The sequence below is a fragment of the Canis aureus genome, chromosome X (genome assembly GCF_053574225.1).
Source record: "Canis aureus isolate CA01 chromosome X, VMU_Caureus_v.1.0, whole genome shotgun sequence".
Taxonomy (NCBI): Eukaryota; Metazoa; Chordata; class Mammalia; order Carnivora; family Canidae; genus Canis; species Canis aureus.
The window spans coordinates 91,476,157-91,498,412 of record NC_135649.1 but is presented as its reverse complement, the minus strand read 5'-3'; the positions used below and the strand labels follow the sequence as shown (position 1 = coordinate 91,498,412).

At 45.8% G+C, this 22,256-nt stretch overlaps 1 protein-coding gene across 2 annotated transcripts in view; it reads right to left on the bottom strand.

The window, feature by feature from the left end:
• Window positions 1-22,256, bottom strand: part of SRPX (sushi repeat containing protein X-linked) — a 112,510-nt gene that overhangs the window by 38,923 nt on the left and 51,331 nt on the right. The window contains exons 2-5 of one of the 2 annotated variants that reach the window (XM_077889478.1): window positions 21,034-21,093; window positions 14,796-14,987; window positions 13,330-13,506; window positions 3,214-3,340 (exon numbers count right to left, since the gene is read on the bottom strand). In XM_077889478.1, the coding sequence (XP_077745604.1) occupies window positions 3,214-3,340; window positions 13,330-13,506; window positions 14,796-14,987; window positions 21,034-21,093 (556 nt within the window). The remainder of the gene's footprint in view (window positions 1-3,213; window positions 3,341-13,329; window positions 13,507-14,795; window positions 14,988-21,033; window positions 21,094-22,256) is intronic. The other variant, XM_077889479.1, reaches the window with a different exon arrangement.

Sequence of the window (22,256 nt, the reverse complement as noted above, 5' to 3'; positions counted from 1 at the left end):
GTGGGCCTAATGATCAAAGGGGATCATTATGGGCATATGTTGAGTACCCACTCTGTACTGGATGTGGAGATACTGAGGGGCAGCCATTAGGCCAGTCTGACTAGAACAAAGATTTCTTGAAGAGCAGACTTTCCTGAGCTTTATTCTGCTTTGGAAGAACAGTTTGAGACCAGAACATGGGAGTCGCCAATTCCTGGGAAGTTTGGATTCATTTTTCTCACTGGAAGGTAGAACAGAGGATGGGGCAGGCCGAGAACCCAGGGCCTAAGTCCTCTTCCGATCCCACCTTTGTTCCAGGGGAATCCTTAACTGCCTCACTTTGGGGAGGATGAGGGAATTTCCTGTGAGGAAAACCATTTCAGACTATAATCCAAGCAGTCATCGGCAATTTGGGCCTGCAGGGGGTGCTAGACTTGTCTCTGGTTTTTTTCTTTCCGGTCCAATGGAGGTCTTTCCTGAGCAAAAGGCACATTTATTATGATTCCTTGATTATCCTAATGTAGTGATAACAACGATAACAACAACAACAACAATGATAACAGTAGTCCTTTGCACTTACATAAACCTTATATATACATATTTTAGGCACAGTTTCAAGCATTTTACACATATTAGTTTATGTAATCCTCCAAACAACCCCGTGAGACACGGATTATTATTTCCATTTCACAGATGAAGACACTGAGGCACCAAAAGGTTAGGAAACTAGCCCAAGATCACACAGCTAGGGTAACTCTAGCTAGCATCTCTTCTTGGCTGTCTGATGAGAACACCAAGAGGTACGGCATGATTGAATGCCAGGGTGTTTGGTTGGTTTTCCAACAGATATTTAATTTACCTTCTCTCTACAGTTCTTAGCAATGATGAGACTACCTGCTAATAATGAACGTGTGAAATTATCACTGTGACCACTGAAGAGAGCCTTCCACAGAGGTGGACAGGGTGTGTGTTTATAAGGTACGGATTGAAGCACAATTAAAATGCAGATAAACCTGAGAGGGATCATACTTCAAATATGAGTGGCTGCTGACCTCCTGGAGACTCTGTTTCATCTGTGACATGCAAGTAACAGTCATCAGCAGTAAATAAGGGAGCTCACGGGAAGCACTTGCTCTCTAGAACTTTCCTTCTTAGAAGGGGACCGCAGAACAGTAGCTTGGACAAGAGAAATGCCGGAGAAGCAAAGAACCCACTTGGGTGAGAGCTGAAAAGGGGACCAGACAGCCTTCGCTGAATTCTTCATTGTGTCTGGAGTGCACTCCCCACAGCCTCCTGCTCCAAGCCTCTGCTGGTTCGGGGCTGTAGGACTCTGGAAGCAGACAGCTGCTTGGAACAGAAGGCTGGAGGCTACTAAGGTACTCTTTGAAACTGTCACATTTCTAACCATAACACACAGGCGACCCATAAAAATGCCAAGATCTAAAAAAAAAAAAAAAAATGCCAAGATCTATATCCTAGCTAGACAGTCATTTAGTGACCTGACACTGTGTTGATTATACAGGATTTCAATAGCAATTGCAATTGTAAAGATCTGAGAACCTATTGTGTGCTGGGGACGGGGCCAGGTGTTGTGCTAGGCCCCAAAGGTTCCAAGATAAACAAAATCCAATCCCTGTTTATATCAACTGTGACTTACTTTTTAATCCCAGTTGCCCAAAAGTTCTCCATAGGGGTTTGCACCATGAGCATATGACAGCAAAGAAATAATTTTCATAATACTCCAAATGTTACCTTTAAGGAGTTCCAAGGAGGACCACAGTTGGTAATACTGTCCAGGCTGAATGGCTACTGGGAGAAATGATCAGGATGCAGGAACAAAATGCCTTGCTTGGGGTGAAAGACTCAACATCTTTCTAGAAGATGTTCTCTTATTGCCCATAATTGCTTAAAATATTTCCTCTCACACAGCCCAGGTTGGCAGGATTCTAACAAGGGTTTCCCGGCGGTGTAGCTCAGAGGCAGCAAGTCGGGGGTGTCCCTCGGCCACAGTGCATGTGCAAGTGGGTTGGTCTGATGGGGCCATGAACTTTAAGGCACCGATGTGAATGTGCTGACATGAAGTAGTGGCCTCCAGAGAACAGGAAGGCCAAGCGGACAGCTGCAGGGGTACAGGCCCGGGTGCTAAATTAGAATTGCATGTAGCCAAACTTTCCCTGAGGGAATCCCACCTTTTACAAAGCATTCTGGAGGAATGCTGGGGGATGGGGTTAGGGTCAGAAAGAAGACAGAAGAACCCCTATTCTTTTTTTAGAAGCTTCTTCTGTAAGAGTTCAATGTAGTCACAAGTTTAAAGATTTATTTATTTACTTTAGAGAGAGAGAGAGAGAGAGAGAGAGAGAGAGACACAGAGCAGGGGTGGGAGATAGAAGTAGAGGGAGAGAACCCCAAGCAGACTCTGTACTGAGCATGGAGCCCAACCTGGGGCTTGATCCCACGACCCTGAGATCATGACCTGGGCCGAAACCAAGAGTCAACGCTTAACTGGTTGTGCCACTCAGGTGCCCCTAATATAGTCACAAGTTTAAAAAACTAAGCTAGGGATGTGTGGGCCTTTGGCTCAGGGCATGATCCCAGAGTTTGGGATCGAGTCCCTCATCAGACTCCTTGTAGAAAGCCTGCTTCCCCCCTCTCATTAATAAATAAAATCTTTTAAAAAACTAAAAAATCAGGTTTTAAAAGAAGCAGTTGCCAAAACAAGAGTTCTGCACTCAACCATACTCACAGAGCATGAGGGAGGCAGCATTCGGCTCCACCTGGGAGACACAGAGGCTTCCCAGGGAGGTAGGTGATGGCTTAGCAAGGCCTACGGGCTTCAGTAGGAGCACCCTGGGCAGGCAAAGTGGGGATGATTCTATCTCAGAGTTAACCAGGTGGTGTCCTCTTCCTCCCACCACCCCCCCTTCCCCTCTTTCCTTTAGCAAATATTTACCAACTACTGACTCTGTGCTATGCATGGTTCTGGGCATTAGGGATCTGGCACCAAACATGCTATGGTGGAGACAGGCAAGAAACAAGTGCAGAAGTAAAATATATGGTATGTCAGGTCCTGAAGATGATGGTGGAGAAAAAGAAAGCACGAACGAGGAACTGTTGGAGGAGTACCGTACTGACTCCGATAGCCTAGATGGACCCACAGATACACTTCCCCACGCTGGCCAGTTAATGTCTCTCATAAAAGAAGCAACATCCTTCCCACGGCCACATTGCACTTACTCTGTCAGGATGCCATCTGCTGTGTCTCTTCCCTCCGGGGTCTCCCAGGACACCCGGACTGTCAGCTTATTGGGCTCAGCAATGCGTTCCTTCACACTTGGGCACTTGATTCTAGGAGGTTCCATATCTGAAAATATAATCAGAAGATTTTCACCATCATTAAGAAACATCTTGTCAACCTGCAGTGCAACACCCAGCATCTGACATGCCAGGAGCTCGACATGCACCCCGTTTTCAAAGAGTTTGTTCACCCCGATGTATTTCTCTTTCCTCCATTCATCTTGCCCCTTCTCTCCTGCTGAGTCTGGAAGATTGTTGGAGAACTCCTATGTGCATGGCTAAAACTGCAATCAACTGGCCATGTGAGGCGTCTTTGGGGATAATTCATTTGCTACAGCAACTTCTCCCCATGCTTCCAAACTCTGCTTACTGACTTCATGACATTGCAGCCACCCAGCTAGTCATTCAGCCACAGGGAGTTCCTCCTGCTTTAAAGACAGCATCAGAGATGATCCGAGAGAGTGAACTTTAGCTGTCTTCTGGTTTGATTCAATTCAAGGCAACACATCTCTACTGAGAGACTGCCTTAGCCAAAGCATCATTCCAACTGCTGGGTTTGGGGATGAACGAAGGCAAGAGAATCATGTGCTCCTCAAGAGTTTCCGGTCTACTGGGGCAGATTACAGTCACCATAAATAAAATAGGACATGAGGTGGAAGATGATACCACCCCAGGTGAGATAAAAGTAATGCTATGGGGCGCCTGGGTGGCTCAGTTGGTTAAGCATCTGCCTTTGGCTGGGGTCATGATCTCAGGGTCTTGGGATCCAGCCCTGTGTGGGGCTTCCTGCTCAGCAGGGTGTCTGCTTCTCCTTCTTCCTTAGCCCCTCCTCCACATTCTCTCTCAAATAAGTAAATAAAAAATCTTAAAAAAAATAAAGACAGCATAGCAAGTTAGCAACATGTAGATGTACATTGCTTTTCATGTCAATTGGTAATTATTTAAATCCAGCTATGCTACAACCTAAATGAAAATTAAATGTCATTTGATTCTGAATTACAAACATCTTTGAGAGACTAAAGTACCACATATGGTCTTCACATACTTTCTCCTACATCTTGTCTAATAATTTCTCATTTTATTTAGGGTCAGAAATTATAAATATGTTAAACAATTTTGCCTCCGGCTATCCAAATTTATGTGCATTCTATGTCATGCTTTGATGGAGCATGAATTTAAAAACCTTAATACGCTAATCCCAAATTGAATAGCTACCATATTTTATGGCATCTAAATTCCAATCAGTTCTGAGATGCATCCTAATTTCAGGGGTATTAAAATGTAAAACAATATGCTTCCTAAAACTGATAAAGTATATACGTGTTCTGATGAAATGGAACGTGCTTTAAATGCATTCGAGGTTCCTATTTTCATTTGCTACGTTTAAAAAAAAAAAATAATCCTTTTAGGGATGCTCAGGGTGTGATCCCGAGGTCCCGGGATCCAGTCTCACATCAAGCTTCCTGCATGGAGCCTGCCTCTCCCTCTGCCTGTGTCTCTGCCTCTCTCTGTGTGTCTTTCATGAATAAATAAACAAAATCTTAAAAAATAACCCTTTTATTTTTGTTACAATAGGTGATAGAAGACATACGTGTATAATTGAGATGAATGTTTCACAGCTTTGGGTGAATTACAAAGAGGAGTTTACAATACCTGCCCCCTGGTGGTCAAAGCCAGCTGGCACGCTCATGGTGGAAAGCCTATTTTTTAAAACATTTATTTATTTATTTTTTAAGATTTTATTTATTTATTCATGAGAGAGAGAGAGAGAGAGGCAGAGACATAGGCAGAGAAGCAGGTTCCATGCAGGGAGCCCGATATAGGACTCGATCCAGGAACTCCAGGATCATGCCCTGAGCCAAAGGCAGCCGCCTAACCGCTGAGCCACCCAGGCGTCCCCTTTTTTTTTTTTAATTTAAAACAAAAGGGGAGGGTCTGAAGAAAGGAGCTAGACGGCAATGCAAAATTACATTGTGTTTCCATACTTTCTTGGGGCAACACTGTCTGAGTGAAGAGACACTCCTACTTCTCCGTGTCATCTAAACATCTGAATGATGTGCCGGGTTTTCTGTACCCAACCATTCGTACTGACATTGCGAGCAAACATGCTCCAAATTAGGTTATCTGGGTGAAGGCTCTCAGAGCTTCCCAAAGCCAGCTTATGTCCCGCTAACAATGATCAGCCAACGCTGGCCTAGTTTTCCAGAATCAGTGCTCTTGCAAGCTGGAAACAAGGAAAAAAATCAATCATTAAAAACAATAGCTAACATTTACCGAACTAACCTGCCTGCCCAACCTCGGCTGAGTACTATGCCTGCATTATTTCACTGACCTCCCTGCTGCCCACCAGACCAAGTGTTGTTATTAGCATAGTCATTTGTACCCTGGGAAGTATTTCCTCTCTTGTGGAATTTCTCTGTGGTCTGGGATTTTCAGATATGATCACGTATTTTTTAATTATCTTAATAAGCCAAACACTTCTGTGTGTCCGCCTGCCGCTGACCTAAGAGTTTCCTCCAACACGTACATTCTTTTGGGGTTGCCTGCTACAGCTCTGTCTTAAATCTTGGAAGAGCAGATTCTGTTGTACCCTCAAGCATTTTGCCCTCACGTTCAGCTGACGAGACCAGCTGGCCTGCCCTTCAGCAGATGTTCCAGAAACCTAAGCCTATTATTACACAGCCATGGCCATCATTGCTTTTTATAAGCGATCATAAATTTCCATGAATGAATTGAAAAAAGTTACTATAGAAACATAATTGCAATTCCCTGTTGAGTCAGGATGCCCACAGAGCCAGTTATTGTGTGGAAACCTTGGCCTCTGCCCATTCACGGGAGACATCTGACCAACAGTGTCCCTCCTCTGTGCTCTAGATGCCTCTCTACATATAAAATATCAGAAACAATGGATGCCTGGGTGGCTCAGTTGGTAAGCATCTGCCTTCAGCTCAGGTCATGGTCCCAGGGTCCTGGGATCAAGCCCTGCTCAGCGGAGAGGAGCCTGCTTCTCCCTCTCCCTCTACGCCTTCCTCCACTCATACTCTCTCTCTCTCAAATAAATAAATAATTAAAATCTTTAAACACACACACACACACACATATATATATGAAACAAATATATTTCACTGTATCAACAACTATTTATCTGACAGGCTTGGGAACCCTCAACACGTCTCACCAGGTAGGCAGTAGAAATAAGAGGTTCAAAAGGATAGCGTCCTGGCCAACAGATAACAAGAAGAAAAAAAACCTTTTAAACTAAGGCTAGACATTAACCACATAGTAAGATGTTTCCTGAAATACTGTTTTCCACTGGAGATCTGTGTTTGAAGGTGACTGCTAGACGTGTGATTAATAGAGGCTTCAGAACACAGCGATAACTTGTATCTGAAACTGAATGACAGGGGCAGAGGGGGGATGCCCTCTGTCCACCTCATTCTAAGGCAAGATGATATTCTTACCCCAAGTCAAGGGCTGCCACCACTCCTCACAACACGCAGACTCCATTCAGTGCCTGTTCCCTGACTTCCTACCTACATACCTCATGCGAACTGGCTCTCTACCTGCTGCTTCTCTCACTTCTTCTATCCCTTGGCTGTTCCCATCAACTTGCTCTCTCTCTGTACAGGCAATGTGGCAGGGACCAGTGGTGGTTCATCTGCTCTCTGATTCCCCTTATTATATAGCAAGAGAAGTTTGCCTGGGCCTTTGGCCTTCTGGAATAAAGACTACATTTCCTGGCCACCCCTGAAGTTAGGCACGGCCATGTGATAGGTTCCACCAATGGGTTGTGAGGTAAAGTAACCAGGGCAACTTCTAGTGCTGCTAAAAAGGGTGGGAGGAGCAGCACATCCTTTTCTTTTTCCTCCCTCCTCTACCCTGCTTTGAATGTAGATGTGGTGGGGGAAGTGAGAGCAGCCATCTTGGACTGAAGACAGCAAGCGAGAAGGGGCCAGGCTGAGAACACTGCCAGGGGTGCTTGAGCACAAACATTTAGATAAGAATAGAACTTCTAGGGGCACCTGGGTGGCTCGGTGGTTGATTGTCTGCTTTTGGCTCAGGTCATGATCCCAGAGTCCTGGGCTCGAGTCCCACATCGGGCTCCCCATGGGGAGCCTGCTTCTCCCTCTGCCTGTGTCTCTGCCTCTCTCTCTGTGTCTCTCATGAATAAATAAATTAAATCTTTAAAAAAAAAGAAGAGAACTTCTATCTCATTTAAAACACTATGATTTTGGCGTTGTTAATAGTACTTGAACTGGTATATAAGCAATCACACCTGTTTTGCAAACTACTCCATCTTGTATGGCATCTTCTAAGATGTATTTCATAAATGACTTCTAAGTACTGATTTCAAACAAAGAATATTGTGGTGAATTTCCTGTAAAGATGGCTACTCATAATCCTCTTATATGCATGCAGCACCTCCTACCAAGAGGTAGAGTCTATCTCCCCTCCCTTTGAATCTGTGCCAGCCTTGTGACTCACTTTGATTAACAGAATGTAAAGGAAGTAACACTACGCCAGTCCCCCGTCTGGGCCTTTAAAGAGTCTGGTACTTTCCACTTTTGCTGTCTTGGGAGCCAGCTGCCATCTAAGGAAGTCCAATTATCTGGCTGGAGAGGCCATGTGAGGAAGATAAGAAATTGTGAAGGTTGAGAGAGAGAGAGATAGAGGGAAGGAGAGAAAGAGACTCAGCCGAACCCAAGCCAGCACAGCCAACTGAGGTTCCAGACATGTGAGAGGAGCCATCTTGGATCCTCTGGGCCCCTGTCAGTGGAACAGAGATGTGCTGTCTTCACCAAGCCCTGCCCAGATTCCTAACCCAAACAACCAGGAGCAAAATAACATAGTCGTTTGGAGCCACTAAATTTTGGGTTGTCCGTTATGCGGCAATAGATTACTGATACAAATATAAAATAGTTTGAAGTTGGTGACAGGGGAAGGAAGTGGCCACTTCATGGGGCATAGGAAGATAGTGATGGCCAAAGGCAGAACAAACCTGGACACTGAAGACTTGCTCAACTGTTTGCTTCCCCCAGCTAGAGTATAATCTTTGTGGATGTCTCTAGGAAGTGGTTCCATTTCTTTGGTATCATGTAAGGTATTAGAAGATTTTCCCCAATGGATGAAAGAGGCAAGAATGGAAGCAATGAATTCCCAATGAAAAGTCACCATCTTCACCAGGAAGACACAGAGTTGAAAAGTCGCTGGTGGTATGTTTCTATTAGAGATGACCACTAGAAGTTTACCTGTTTGCTTTGCACTAACAAATTAGGCCAGGGGGAAAAGTATCTCAACGGATCCAGTTGTTTCAAAGCTGATGCTAGCTTCCCGAAAGTTTGCAAAAGGATGTGTATTTGTCAACCCCGTAAAAATTTAGCATGATTTAAGGTCGACAACGATGTACTGATACATTTATTCTTAGTCCCATCATGTTTCTATCTTCAACTGAATCTCTGGAAATAAGGCAGGGCAGCCCAGCAAACCTCCCTGTGGGTCAGCCGGTAAGCCCAGCTGTCAGTTGAGGAGTCAGATGAGCATTCCATCAACGTGCATATGTGAGATCTCAGAGAATTTTTTATTCCAGAATCTCATTTGTGCTCTCAATCTATCCTACCCTGCAGGAAATGCAAACTAAGCAGATGCAATTCCAAAAACCAAGTTGCTTTGTACATTGTCCTTTGGTAAGACAACTAAATGGGGCTCTCTGCATGTCAAAAGATAATGGCTGGGTTTGCATTATCTGTGATTTTTCAACTTTCTTTAATGTTTTTCTCTTCCTCTTTTGGCCCAGGAAAAAGTGTTGGTCTGAAGGAGAAATCATGTGTCAACTCAAAATTTGGTCTCTGGATGAGGACTTGTAATTCTAGCTGTCCATTGTTCTAACCGAATGCCAATGCAACCAAAAATAACTCCAAATGGAAAGAAGGAAAAAACATCCCCTAAAAACAATAGTTGTTTCATTCCAAGGTTTCTTTTTTATATATATCAACAGCAGTTGTGGCTCTTTAAATAGGTTACTCTCTTTGCAATTGCAGTATGATTCTCCTCCTGCATTGACTTCTTTCTGTATCTGTTTTGGAAATAACCATGGGTTTGAACCCACTGCCAGAGTGCGGTCTGCATAAGAGAATTAATTTTAACTCATGGTACTTTCGAATTAGCCAGACCACAGAACTGACCACCTCAAAGTCAAAAGCAAGCCCAGCGTTCCTTCTTCCCTCCAGGTCTGGAGGAGAGCTGGGACGATTTTCTCAGCACTCAGCAAAGCTCTGGCCAAGATGCACTGCTGGAAGTTGTGTTGAAATTTGGGAACTCTTCAGCCACCATGTGTCAGCATCTAAAATGAGGCTGAGGCTCTGAGCAATGCTCAAGGCACCCCCCCCCCCAGCCTTGCCAACACACAAACAAGGTTATTAAACTAATTTAATACATTTAAAGCCAAAAGAGTCAATGACCTCCCTGGAGTAAAATTCCCTGGGAACAATCTGCAGCTTATGTGTCACCAAAATCAAAGAAAGAATTGCTGGCTTGCTTTGTCCATTTGTCTCTTTTTCCGGGGAGCTCTATGCTCTCCTGTGGCTCCCTGGTTCCCCCGTGGCCACTCCCACCTCACTGGATGCACAACATCCCTTCCCGCCTCCACAATATGCCTCAACCTTGCCTTGGCAAACTCTAAGATAAGTTCCCTGCAATTGGAGTTCATTCCCTGGTTCTTTCTATCTCCCTCTGGGAAGGTCCTAGCCCCATCTGGTCCAGCTTAAGCCATGCCTGTTGTTTTTTTTGAGAACAATCGGCATTTTCTTTCCACTGCTGCATATGATCTGGACACCTGAACGGCGTGATCCCAAGAGAACCAACACTCGCTTAGCAGAAACACCTTCAAGCATCTCCTCTTCTCCTACCCACCTCTGCCCTTTCCAACATGAGGGAGGAGGGATGAAAAACCCTGGGTGGTGTTTCTGAAGGGCTATCTGGCACATACTAAGCCACGGGGGAGATCTGAAAGCAACATCTGTGCTTAGGTCCTGTCCTTCTAGAAGCTCGGCTCTTGGCACCTGTACCATGTGACTAGGACTGCTCAGCCCTCTTCTCACCAAGAACTACCGTGATTCAGGGGGAGAGGTCTAAAACCTCAGAGAGGGCAGCCTGGGTGGCTCAGCAGTTTGGCGCCTGCTTTCAGCCCAGGGCATGATCCTGGAGACCCAGGATCAAGTCCCACATCGGGCTCCCTGTGTGGAGCCTGCTTCTCCCTCTGCCTGTGTCTCTGCCTCTCTCTCTCTCTCTCTCTCTCTCTCTCTGTGTCTCTCATGAATAAATAAATAAAATCTTTAAAAAATAAAAATAAAAAAATAAAACCTCAGAGAAAAGCTGCTGACCCAATTAGCCTGTTGGTGCTCAGGTTTGCTATAATCTCCCCATTACTACCTGGCCTGAAAATCACAAAATTCTATTTTCTGGACGTCTCCTGCCAGCTGGGTGCCGAACAGATGTGCCAATAGGAAGAACTGTCCCAAGATCGGAAGGTAGGAAGAAGGTGGAGGTCATCATGCTTCCCTGGTGGGAGCTTCAGTGAGGGTTTCCTGGGCTCCTGAAACATCAGCAGGAGTGTGGGTTCCTGACTTCATCCTTATCAATGATGGCATCCATTCTAGAGAGGTCGGCAGCTGGGCTGGGCTTATGGACTTCGGGTGACACCACCATGACACATTTGCTTCTCCAGCCCTTGGTTGATATGGCTTTCTACTGTAACTTATCTCTGGTAACAGTGTTTTTCCTCTTTTGCTCCTCTCACTCTTTTTAGATTTTTTTTAAGCCAATTCTCTGTAGTAAATTCTCCTCTGTCTGAAGTTCCTAGCGTTGTTTGTTTTTCCAATTACTGACCAATACAAACTCCTACCTAAATCCTAGAAAAAGAGAAGCCTAGGGGCACCTGGGTAGTTCAGTGGTTGAGCGTCTGCCTTTGGCTCAGGTCGTAATCCCGGGGTCCTGGGATTGAGTCCCACAACAGGCTCCCCCAGAGAGCCTGCTTCTCCCTCTGCCTATGTCTCTGCCTCTCTCTCTGTGTCTCTCATGAATAAAAAAAATAAAATCTTTAAAAATAGAGAGAGAAGCTAGAACAAAGCTGAGTCAGTTATCTGAGTTTATTTGGACCTGTTGCTCTCATCAAATGGATACTAGGGATTGTCCAGGCTGTGGTTCTGCCATAGAAGGGTTTATGTCACATCCTGGGCAAGGTCCCTTGGCTATAGCTCAGTAACCACATAACTGCAGAGTGAGAGTGACTGCCAGGGCGGACCGTGGACAGTGGTGCCATCATGAAGACACCACTGGGACTGAGGTCAGAGGGGTTGTTGTTGTACTTCTGCCCCCAGAGGGTGGCATCCAATTTTGGTCTCACTAGTGAAGTACATGGTCCAGAGAATGAGCAGTCAGGAAGGAGCCCTTGGAGTAAAACATATTAGCAGCCTGAGCTGACCGGTTCTCCAGAGGACGGGCAGACAGTAACACAGCAGGAGCCAGGCTCCTATGGCCTTAGCATGTCAGTGCCAGAGCGGTCTCTGGGTTCAGAGACTTTGGACCTGCGAGCCTGGAAACACAGGCTTGGTTCTAAGCAACCCTGAATAAGTCAGGTGACCTCTCAGGCCTCATCTGTAGAATAGGGGAAGGGACTAGAATGTTCTATAAGGGTGGGTCCTAGCAGCTCTAACAGTTTTTGAGTAAATGATCCTCTGGGATGGTGGTTCTCAACCACTTGGAGGGAGCTTTGGAAAAATACCTGGGCCCTAGTGTTTCAGATTTAAATAGAAGCGTGTTGAAAACCACTGTCCTACAGCAGTCTGCCTTGGTATTTAAAGAGCATGGGAATCCCCTGGGGAGCTTATTAAAATGTGGATTTTGATCTGCCAGGTTTGAGTTGGGTCACAAGATTCTACATTTCTAACAAGCTTCCTGCTGGTGCTAATGCTGCTGGCCCAAGGGCACTATTTTGAGAATGAAAGTATTAAAGTTCTTCCCAAATTTGATATTCTAAGGCAGGTTCTCAAACTTCAGAGCATCAGAATCCCCTGGAGGGCCTGAAAAAAGGCCACTTGCTAGTCCCCACCGCAGACGTGCTGAATTAGAATCTGCATCTTCACCAATGTTTCCAGGTGATTCCACGTGCCTTAAAAGTTTGAGAAATATGGTCTTCCATCAGTGGCTCTCTTTAAGCACTTCCAGGATGCTCCCGGGGTGGGGGTGGGGCTCCTTAGAGCACAAAGCGCTAGCCTCCCCCCCACCTCTGAGCCTGGATTCAGCAGATCTGGGGTGAGGCCAAGAACTCACGTTTCTAAAGAGTTCCCAAGTACTACTGCAGGCTCCCAGGACCACACCTTCAGAACCACTGTTCAAGCAATCCAGAGAAAGGTAACATTTCCAAATCCCTGCTTAGCAAACCGAGTGCTTGCTGATCACCAAAGGAACTCCCCTGTCAGCTGGAAGGCTACAGAGATGTTCTCTGTGGGGCTGATCCCGCAAACGTCAAGGACTCTGCTCAGCACTACAGGGCAGATCCCTGGACGGAAGGAGCACCTGCAGGGCCTCAGTAGCAAACCAAGAAAGAGACAAAATTCCGACAAAAGCCACCGGCTGTGAAGTCAGCTCCGGGACAGAGAGACTGACTGACTGTAAGGTCTGGGCAAAGCCGGAAAAGCAGGGGTGAGGAGAGCTTCTGAAAGCAAAGCTGGGTGCTTCTGCTTTGCAGACGGGGTGTTGCTGCTTCCTTTTAAAACCCACAGTACAGACTCCTAACTCTGGGAAACGAACTAGGGGTGGTGGAAGGGGAGGTGGGTGGGGGTGGGGGTGACTGGGTGACGGGCACTGAGGGGGACACTTGATGGGATGAGCACTGGGTGTTATGCTATATGTTGGCAAATTGAACATCAATAAAAAATAAATTTATTAAAAAAATGAAAATGCAAAAAATAAAAATAAAAACTAAAAATAAAACCCACAGTACACACACACCCTGCTCCTCCCGAAGGACGTACCCCGTGAAGGCTGGTGTTTTCTTACCAACACAGGAGGCTGGGCGGCCACTCCAGGCCTTGTTGTCCATACACGTGACGGTGCGCTCCCCTTTCAGTGTGTAGCCCGGGGAGCAGTAGTACTCACACCGGGAGTTAAAGTAGGCGCCGTCGACGCACTTAAACCCTCCATTCGCTGGCATGGCCAGGGTGGGACATCGCTTTTCTGAAACAGAGAAAACCCGATAGGCAGCGTTTCTAAGTTTTTGTCCAGAGAGTTTCGCGGTCCAGGAACTTTGAAATCACAGGGTGCAAAGCCGATGGAAAGGTAATGGACAGAATCAGAGAAGCAAAGGGACACCACACAGAAGGGGCCCATTGTCGCCTATCAGAGCAGGCTGGACTGGCATCCCAGAAGCGGCCCCCGAGACATGGATCTGTGCACAAGTGATTTGCTAGAAAGGGCTCGCGAGGGAGATGGGTGAGGGGTGCAGAAGGCAGCACAGGGGAGGGAAGGAAGCGGGGCAAGGTGGGATGGCGGGCAAAGGCAGCCCCAGCCTCCTCCTGCAGGGGAGCCCTGGAGCGGAACAACAGGGGCCTTTGGCCTGCCTGCAGGCAAGGAAACTGGGCTTCACTAATCCTTTACTGGCCAGCGCTGGGTAGCTACAAGCCCACTGGGGATGCTCTCCCTGTCAATGCAAAGGGGACAGCCCTCTGGAGGAGCAGGGCCTCCTCTCCCTCTGAAGAAGATCCAGCATGCAAGTCAGAAGCTGGGGGATGGACACCCAGAATTGGGAAAAGGCATCGAGGAATATGCGGGTGAAGCACCAGAAGCGTCCACGACATACACAGTCACCGTGGTGCAGAGTCTACACGGGCTGGGCCACATGGCTGCAGCCCGGAGCCTTCATGTCCCCCATGATAAAGTTAAAGCATGTTCAATAGTCTTGCTGCAAAAACTGGACACATGGCAGGCAAATGCCTGGCATACAACAGGTGATCAATAAACGGTGGCTGTCTGGATACCACGGGCATCTAAAATGTGCTTCAACAACGCCGTGCCTCTTGCAGTTGCCCAAAGGAGGGGTGACTTGTCCTCAAGCTAAAAGTCAGCCCCTCAAATGCTCGTCCCATTTTCTGTTTCCCCTGAGGCACAGTCCCTTCCACTGGAGAGCATTCTGGAGTGACTCCCCTGCCTCCTGAAGCTCTACCCCTTGGGAGAACGCTGCCTGTCTCCAGGAACATGGGTCTGTGGCTTTAGCAGCTGTCTGGGTACTTCGGGCACCATCTGCACCTCTGCCCCGCTCTCTGCTGCTACTGCCTGAGACCCTTGATGGCAGTGCCTGAGTGTGTCTTGTTTCTAGATCCCCAACACCTCTGTGGCATCTGCTCACAAGGGGGACATTTTCTCATCAGAGACCACGTAACAGTCCTTTTTTCAAAGGCCCTAATCTCAGAGTGAAAGAACTTTGGCCCCGATGGGCCCCAGGGACCCACCATGGCTGGGCTACTCACGCTTGCAGATGACCTTGTCGGACCACCGCTTGTTGGACTGGCAGACAAGCTGGGAAGAGCCATGCAGCTCGTAGCCCTTCCGGCAGCGAATGTCGCACCTGGTCCCCAGGGCTGTTTTGTAGTAGCCTCCTTGAGGGGCCCTGCAGTACACATCCCCATACTTCACCTTGATGGGGGAGCACCAAGGGGTGTCTGCAGGTATCGGAAACAAAGGAGGGGGGAGAAATAGGAAATGACACTTTTAGAAAATATGTCTCCTCATTCTCCAAAGTCCCTGGCTGGCTGTGCCCCAGATTTTAGAATCTTTTAAGGAGTCTTTAAGGTAGGGGCCCCTGGGTGCTCAGTTGGTTAAGCATCTGTCTGTGGCTCAGGTCATGATCTCTGGGTCCTGGGACTGAGCCCCACTGAAGGCTCCCTGCTTATCCCTCTCCCTCTGCCCCTTGCTTGTGCCCTCTCACACAGATAAATAATTTTTTTTAAAAAAAAGGAGTCTTTAAGGAGTCTCTGGGGGAGGGAGGTTACAATCACAGGACTAGGTGTCAGACATATCTGACTGTGGATCTGGATTCCTGCATTCTAACTGTGTGACTTTGGACAAGTTGCTTAGCCTCTCTGAGTCAATACCTATAGCTCTGTCACAGGGGCTCTTAGCAGGACAAAAACAAAAACAAAAACAAAAAAAACAACAACCCACTAATGCATATCAAGCACCTAGCACAGTGCCCAGCACATAGCACATGTTCAATAAATGCTTGTTCCTTTGGGTATTTTCCTTAAGGAGACAACATAATTCTTTGGAGGGCAACTGATATCATTGGAAACCCTGACCCCAACCATCCATACATAATGGCAAGGGAATCAATAATTGGTTAGACTTTTCCCAAATCTGCACACATATTCTCTGTAAAAACTCATCACACTATTTTAGTTAACGTGCATGAAGCTGCAATTTCCAGGGTTTTGCCATGGGATATAATTTTGGCTTAAGATGACAGAACAGGGACACGTGGGTGGCTCAGTGGTTGAGCACCTGCCTTGGGCTCAGGGCATGATCCAGGGGTCCCAGGATCGAGTCCCGCATCGGGCTTCCCGCAGGGAGCCTGCTTCTCCCTCTGCCTAGGTCTCTGTGATCTCATAAATGAATGAATGAATGAATGAATGAATAAATAAATAAATAAATGAAATATTTTTTTAAAAATCACAGAACAGTTGCTCCCCATAGGGAAGAAACTCCCCTCTTCAGATGTCCCCAGTTATGCCCCATGTAGGTAAGAGAGTGGCAAAAGTGGCAAAGTTCCGAAATGACCAGATTCCAGGGTGTTTTGATTCTGGTCTGGTGGTTGCCCAGAGCACAGCGCTTCTGATAAATCAGCGCCTCTCCCCGCCTTTGGAAGGTGCTCCCTGAGCCCTAAAATCGTTAGGGCAAGGCTGGCTCCCGCGTGGGGAAGCTGCCTCTGTGCCCACCGCATAGTCGATGGGGAGCAGAGCCAGAGCTCCCCAAGGCCGCCGGGAGCAGGCTCCCCAGCGCCGAGAACAGGAGGCCCCTCCTACGGCTGCCCGGCCCCTGCCGCCGCCCTGGCACCTGGGCCGTCCGTGAGCGGGGGGCGTGCGCCATCATGTGGCCAAGGAGGAGGACAGACACCTTGTTGGACTTTCCAAGGAGTTTTCTGAGGACGTGCGTCTGACTGCTTCTCAGCCATGAAGACCAAGTCATGTCCAGGGCTTGTGCACAGACTCCTTTTTTTTTTTTTTTACTTTTGTGCTTTCACAACTCCTTTGGCTAATACTTTCATCATATAATGTTTTTGCAGACAGCTGCCACCTGGGTCTTAAGATCAGGACTCAAGCAACTACTCCCTGGATTTTCAGGGTATAAGTCATGTCCTGTGGGCTTGGCCTAGAGCTGATTAAGTTCAACCATGTGGACACAGGCCTGCGGGAGCTTGCCTCAGGCCTACGGGCCTTCCTTGAACAAAGTTTCCTTCCCCTGGCCTTTACACACACTGCATGTGCTAACAGTTTTAAATGAGAACAATCTGAACCCTGAAGTGAAGTACAATACAACCTTACATGTCTCCATTATTTTCTTCTAAGTATAAAAGGATTCTTGGGGCAGCCCGGGTGGCTCAGTGGTTTAGCGCCACCTTCAGCCCAGGGCCTGATCCTGGAGACCCGGGATTGAGTCCCACATCGGGCTCCCTGCAGGGAGCCTGCTTCTCCCTCTGCCTCTCTCTCTCTCTCTCTCTCTGTGTGTGTGTGTGTCTCACGAATAAATAAATAAAATCTTAAAAAAAAGGATTCTCGAGCTGATTTTAAATGTGTTGGTTCTTTCTTTGGCGGTGGCTCCAGGTAAGCCATGAAACTGGGAGATTTCCAGACCACAGGTAAATGAGACACCCTTGGGGTGTGTTTGCTTAGCAGACTAAGCTGTGGATATTTCTTCTATCATCAAAAGATCTTAAGATAAATTCTGGAAGAATCCACAGATGCCTGCCACTCAAACAAAACTGAGATTTGAAACCTACTGGCTTCTTCTAGTAGTACTAGAAGTGAGGTGTATTTCTCTTTCTCTCTCTTTTCTTTCTTTTCCAAATGTAATAGGAAAGATCACCTACAAGGAAACTCCAAAATACATCTGTTGTTTTCAATCTCAGAGAAGCACTTTTTATAGTTTATCAGAGGACTTCATGGTATTCTTAAAAATCTTAAAAATTCTTAAAATTCTTAAAAATCACCTGTTATTTTACCTCTTTATCTGTATCATCGTCCCACCCCTCCTCAATGCCTTCCCCACTGCCTCATTCCTCTTACTTTCCCTGCGTGTCCTGTTCTCCTTCTAGACTGCAAGGCTTCTGTGCTTGCTCCCCATCACCAGCCTCTCCTCTTGCTGACTGGGTCCCCCTTACTGCCTCTCTCCCCAGAGAGAGAAAGTGAGTCCCCACCAGGGGTTGGGGAAGAGTGGCAAAGGAGGAGTGAATTCAGGTGACACAGAGAGAGAGAGGAGGAAAACGCACTGAGCTAGTGGAGTATGGTGCATGCAATGTGGGGCAGAGGCAAGAGCCCCAGGAGGCATCCATTCCAACATTGTCATCTCCTAGCAACTCTGGACAACTCACTACATTTTTCAGGGAAGCAGATTCCTCATCTATAAGCGACAGGAGTGGGTTAAGTTATTTTCAAAGTCCCATCTAACTTTGAAGCTGTAGAATTCATACCCTTATTCCTTTCCGACTTCCCACCCATGCCTGCCTCCTCACTCCCTCTTCTGACTGCTGACTGGGTAGTCTCTCCTAACCAACTCCCATGACCCTTTCAGCCGAAGGCAAATCCTTTGTGCGTTCTGGGTCCCGATCACAACTCCACTGATGTAAAAATGGGAAAAGTGTTCCAATTCTCAACCTGTTTTTCACTCAAATATCGAAAACACCCACATCCTCCAGCTTCTGGACTTCTTATCAGGAGGGACACGATTCTTGAGGAAGGTAAAATGAAGCAGCATACCTTCACTTTAGCACACGTGTTATGGCTGGCTTTTCCACAAATGTACCCAGGACTAATATTTAAGGCTGGCATATCCAGTAGAGAATGACCTGAGGATACATATATCACAAATTCCTATATTTCTATATTCCTATAGTATTTTTCAGTGCAATTAGATTATGCCCCATATTCTGAGTCCTCAAATCCTCCTAGAAGGGCTGGCTGCATATCCAAAAGCTGTGCTGTTGTCAACACGTAGGGAAAATAATCTTGTTTTCATTTATTTGCAAAAGGAATTTCTTTCATATTACTTTCCAAGACAAATATATGGAAGATATTTTGACAGTTTAACAGCTCTTCAGTAACAATAATTAAAATGGTAGTGAGTGACTTGAATCTGAAATGCATGAAAGTGCCATGAGTTGAAGTGAATGGGCAAAACACTTAACACGGAGGTTTAGTGAAAAACATATCTTATGCTGCTTCAATTAAGACAGGGTTTATTTCAGGAGAAATCTAAATTGATTATTCAGCAAAGCTTTTTCATCCCCCTAGGCTAAAGTGGTAAGCATCCCAGTTAACTGGAGTTCCTGGGATAGACAGTGTCTTACAGCAGATCCGTGAGGAGCTACTAGCAAACTCTGGACATTCAGTTAAATGTCTGGATTTGGGGCACCTGGGTGGCTCAGTGGCTGAGCATCTGCTTTTGTCTCAGGTCATGATCCTGGAGACCTGGGATTGAGTCCCTCATCGGGCTCCCTGCAGGGAGCCTGCTTCTCCCTCTGCCTGTCTCTGCCTCTCTCTGTGTCTCTCATGAATAAAGTAATAAAATCTTTTAAAAAGAATAAAACGTCTGGATTTCAGACCGAAATGCAACGTCAGCTAGCTGTGTGACTCTGGGCAAGTCACCTACCCTCTCTAATCTCTGTTTCCTTCATCTCTGAATAAGGAATAACATTTAGCCCTGCATGCCTCAGTGTGTGACTATACAGTGGCATTCCACAAAAGAGAATCAAAAGCAATGCTTGCCACATTCTGGGGTCACAGTAAATTCCATTTCACTTCCTTCTTTTCTTTACTTTAACTCAAAAACACTTATTGAGTATGTGCTCTGTGCCAGACACTGTGCAGGGACCTGAGGACCTACAGCTGACCCCCTGGTTACTGATGTGAGCTTAAAGTATTAAAACTTAAAAAACAACAGGGGTGCCTGGCTGGCTCAGTCGGTAGAGTGGGTGACTTGATCTCGGGGTTGTGAGTTCAAGCTCCTGGTTGGGTGTAGAGATTACTAAAACAAAACAAAACAAAACCCCCAAAAAACCCAAAACAACAAAAAACAAACAAAAAAAAAACTTAAGAAAACTGACAATAAAAACAATCTCCTAAGAATTTTTCTTCTTAAAGCCATAGGACAGGCACATATTTTATCCATCTGGTCTACCTCCCACAATCACACTGCTGTGAGGTGAGCAGGAACGCTGGGAACCATGAGCCGAGGACACTAGACAACTTTTACTGTACAGGTGAAGGGCCATATGTGCACATAGGCATCTTAGGAAGCTTTTTCAACAAGTAACTCAAAGAAAAAATTTTTTTTCAAACCCTCAATTAATTAAGGAAGTGTGAGGAATCAGAATATTCCTTAACCCAAACATCTAATTAACAAGTTTGTCTTTTCCTTGATTGGTTGATTCCTGAGGCAATTACTATAGAAGTAATGGGTAGGAATGAATATCTGCATTCACAAATCATAAGAAAATGTGGAACATGGTGGGAAACACACCTGGACATAGGCACCAGTCATTATGTTAGATTGTTCACTTCTGTGGAAAACAACTGAAGGACTCTCTGCAGCCAAAGGCTGGCCAGTACTACCCTGATTCTCCTACAGCTTACACATATCACAACAGACCAGGGCAGTGTCCTCTTGCTAGACTATGGGCAAATTTCCTGGGAAAAGTGCCACAACAGAACTTTATTAACCAATTTTTCTTCAAATTATTCCTCCACTGCAAAAGGAACCAGGATTCAGAGAGAAATCATCTAAATTTCCCTCCCTTCCCTTTTCCCAGGGCTGAGCTTCAGAGAAATGACTCACCAGTAGAAATATTTGTGGACATACTTACCTGAGCCTGCATAGAAGTTTCTTGATTAGGCTTTTTATACGTGGTAGGGGGGCGGATTGCTGGAAATGTGTAGAGATGGAGTTCTTTGTCATTAGATTAAAGTGTCATTGGGCAACACACTTTACTTAAACATTTCGGGAGCCAAGCTGGACTCAGGAAGAGCACAATGAAATGAGCTTATGAAAATCAAGTTTTCTCATTCTCCATTCATCTCAGTACATTAGCAGCACAGGGTCCAGATTTGACCTTGGGGGGTTTGTTCTGGACCATTCTAGCTGTAATGTATGAATCAGGCAGAAGTCATGGCTTGATTTTCACTTTCATCAGCTAGAGCTTGGCTTTGCAGAAATAAGGACAGTAAAGAGACTAAAGAGAATAAAATGACCACTGGGGTGCTGAAGGTCAGCACTTCAGAAAATTCAACATGCTTTTTCTTTCTTTCATTTCTCTTCATTTTTTAAAAAAAAATGGGAATATAAACTGATTAGTTTTTGAATATTTTTTTCTGGACAGGTAATTCGCACTTTAATGTGTTGGCTGGTCACTTTATTATAGTCTGCTCTTGCAGGGCAAAAAAGGAAAGTTCTCCTGGCATCAGCAGGTCCTCATTAGCACAGAAGCAAAGCATTCACCTTTATATCTAGTGTGTGAATACCCGACTTCATCGTCTTCTAGCGGTGAGTCTCCAGATCCTACAATAAAAAAAGAACAGAAACTGCAGCAAGAAAAGCCACCCGATATGGACGAATATTTTGAAGCATTGCTTTGGCACAGTCCATGCAAGAAGGGCAATTAGAACGCAGAGCCAAGAGTGAAAGCTTCTGTGGCCATTCATGAGGGGACAAGGGACCTCTCAGAGTGAACCTGGCTGGGCTGAGATTGCCAGAGCCAATCAAAATGAGCCTCCAACTGTTTTTGGAATCACCACGTGCCAACTGAAATTCTAGACTCAGGATAGAAAGTCAACTTCACTCTGAGAAGACGCCAATGTATATGAATCTCATGCCAGGGGAGACACAGTAAAATGTGTGTGACTCAGACATGGCCTATGGTTTCTCCAGCAGTTAAAGAAAACCCAATAGAACTGAGTGAAAATCAGTCCATCTTGTGAAATGAATTTGGATGGAGGATAAGGAGGCAAAGCAAATGTCTTATCTTAATGACCAAAGAAATACAAAGCTACTTTGGTATATTTGTAGGAAATGAGGGCTGGAATCAACAATCTGGATGTTTATTTCGAGCCTCACACCAAGGCATCGCTAAAGCAGAATTTCTTGATGAGTCTTGCTACTCTTGAAAACCACAGCCTCAGAGAGAAAATCTGCATTTAATTTTAAAATTTAAACTCATTTTGAAGTTGGAACTGAATCATTTTTAGAATATTAAGTATTGGATTCCAGTAAGTGGTAGATTCTTAATCTTTAAAGTGGTACCAGGGCCCAAACTTCAAAACCATAATCTTAAATTTACATATCTTTCCCTCTAGACTTCCTGGTTTGATCACGGACCATGGAGTTGGCACCATCTTGGTCACACATTTACCTACAGGGACATGCAAGCATAACAGACAGGGACAATGATACTCTCTATTATGAGGCTTTTCAAATCCCCATACAGGATAAGAGAGTCAGTAACGGTCCTCACTGCACATGTATTCTGGACAAGAGGTAGAGTGGAAATTCAATGTTGGAAGCTGATGAAGCCTGGACCATATCCATTTGAAAAAGGCCTCAATTTCCCCAACTAGAGAAGTTCTGTGTTCTGCTTTGCTCCAGGATTCTTCACTTGGTCTCTAGCCACCACAACAGGTACAAAGTTACACAAACTGTTCTTTCCTCAATATCAAAAAGTGAAC